The sequence below is a fragment of the Morone saxatilis genome, unplaced genomic scaffold, assembly GCF_004916995.1.
Source record: "Morone saxatilis isolate NCDOM2014 unplaced genomic scaffold, NCSU_SB_2.0 Contig9, whole genome shotgun sequence".
Classification (NCBI taxonomy): Eukaryota; Metazoa; Chordata; class Actinopteri; family Moronidae; genus Morone; species Morone saxatilis.
Window position 1 is genome coordinate 17,484,421 of NW_023340268.1, and position 2,351 is coordinate 17,486,771.

A 2,351-nucleotide genomic window follows, 5' to 3' on the forward strand; every position below is an offset into this window, starting at 1 on the left:
TCTCTAAACTCTTTGCTCAGTAGAAACTGAGGACTTTCTCTCAGCTTTTGTTGCTGAAACAGGATGGAAACAATAAGAACATTTGTTTTAAACCAAAATCCTAGTAGACTCTCGTAGACACTGTCATACCATGTCACATTTCTGACTGTTAATCACAAATGAATCTACGTGTTAACTAGCTCCCAGCTAGCCTAAAACTAGTGTACAGCCTCACAGCTTACTCTGTGTTGTAACAATGGCTCGATGTTTTCATGGTGAAAAGAGCACTGATGCTTATTAGTACGATGATTCGGGTTGCAGCTAACAATTATTGTTTTTATTACTGATTCATCTCCAGATTATTCTTTCAATTAATCAGTTATTGTTGCTCTATAAAATGGCAGGAAACTGTGACAAAAGGCCATCACAACTTCCTCAAGTCCAGGGTGACTTGCTCATTTTGTCCGACCAACATTTTAAAAACCAACTTAACTAATATTCATTATTATTCATTATTATTCATACACATAAGAGAATGGAAGTAAAAATAGGTACACATTTGACATCCTGAAACAAGAGAACTTATGACATTTTGTTTTGAAAAATCACTGAACTAATTAATTATCAATATATTGGCAGTTCTAGGTTATATATTAATGGCTTATGTTTTTTCAGCATGCTAATGAGTTTTTTTCCTTTATCACAATCACTAAACCTGCTGCTTTCTGGATTGTTAGTCTGGCAATCAAACAGAACCAGTGTTCCTATCTGATTCTGATTCACTGAACCTGAGATGGTATGACCACAAGCATTCCCTAAAACAATGTGTGCAAAATATTTGGTATGATCGTATAACTTGTGCACATGCAACTAAATCCGATCCGTTTGAAAATCCTGTGCAGTGTAATAATGTAACTCAAACCAAATGAGTCTCCTCTGTGACTGTGTTCTGGATGAATAAATATTGTATTAACACATGTTGAAATGCCCACACAGAGCATTTCTATTATGAGATCATACTGTTAAAGACTGCCAAGGCAGAAAGTCTCATTTTCCCCCTGCCATGGTGGTCTATGTTACATTGTACAACTGGTCAGATAACACAAAACAGAGCAGAGTTGGACAGCAACTTGTTGCCGAAACGCATAAGGTCAATAGCTGCAGAGCCTACAAAAAAAATTCTCCCGTCACTTCTGAGATGTTAAATGCATCTGAATATAGTATATGAAAATAACGTCTAAATATAACCACTCAGCCATTTTCTGCCAAGTCGTAATGTCTTTCCCATTTCCATTGCCAGGAGCGCTGGAACTGGCCGACAGCTCAGCTGATCTGCCAGGACTGAAGTGGATGCCTGGGGTCACTTCCTGGAAGGTACGTTTAGTCTTTGGCGGTCATTACAGCAAACCAACCACTACAACAACAAACTATAATGGAACACAGTGTTTAAGTCATGGAAGCACTTCAGCTTCGAAGTCGGACCGAATTCTGTAGGTCTGTAACCTGCTTCCCCCCCCCCCCCCNNCCCGTAGCTGATGACCAAGGAGGGCCAGTGGTACTCGGACTGGTCCGACGTTCCAAGCAGTCGTCACACACAGATCCGCCCCACCATGTTCCCGCCAAAAGACCCAGAGAAACGTGCTAGCATGCATCTGGAGAGATGGTATGTAGACACTAAAAGTACTGTTATAAAATGTGGAGGACTCTGTTTGAGACTTCCTTTCCCATAACTCTAACCCTCAAACCTTAATCTTTAAGTAAACGTATGGTCGGCTCGCTTCTAATGGCTTCCAAAGCAAATAGCAGCACTGACAGCAGGAAGCCTCGCTCAACGCCACTGAGAGTGCCAGAATAATCAGTGTAATCTGTTAGTGAGTTCAGTAGCAAGGAGCTGATTAAAAAATGTGTCCATCTAATAAAACTTTTGCCTTTGGTGGAGTTTTTTCAGGGTAAAGAAAAGGACACAATCCAGATCTTAATTTAGCTTATTATTCTCATCTTTTTCATCCTCCTGAGAGTATTTTGTTCTCATGAAAGCTAAGAAATACAAGCATGCACACTTGCAGGCGTTTCTGTTTTTATTGATGCCAAATTCATTAGCCGAGTAATGTCTGTGATTTATTTTCTTGGCAAATTGTCTGTATGGGATGCACACACCTGCACTCTCACATAATGGGGGATGATGTCATTTCTACTCTGCAGACTTTACTTAAATGCTCAGGCTGGACATGAGGCTGGCCAGCAGATGGAGCTATTGCCACATACTGTCGAAGCACCTCTTTATTTAATGCAACAAAAGAAAATCCTTGTTTATCTTCACAGTAGGTGGCACCATAAAACTCAAAGCCATGATTTGTGTGTTTGTGTGTTTG

The 2,351-nt window shown here is 40.2% G+C and overlaps 1 protein-coding gene across 1 annotated transcript in view; it reads left to right on the forward strand.

The window, feature by feature from the left end:
* Positions 1–2,351, forward strand: part of nsun2 (NOP2/Sun RNA methyltransferase 2) — a gene marked incomplete in the record, with an annotated part of 10,486 nt that overhangs the window by 3,809 nt on the left and 4,326 nt on the right. The window contains 2 exon segments of the mRNA XM_035681181.1: positions 1,280–1,353; positions 1,512–1,642. Coding sequence (XP_035537074.1) covers positions 1,280–1,353; positions 1,512–1,642 — 205 coding nt within the window.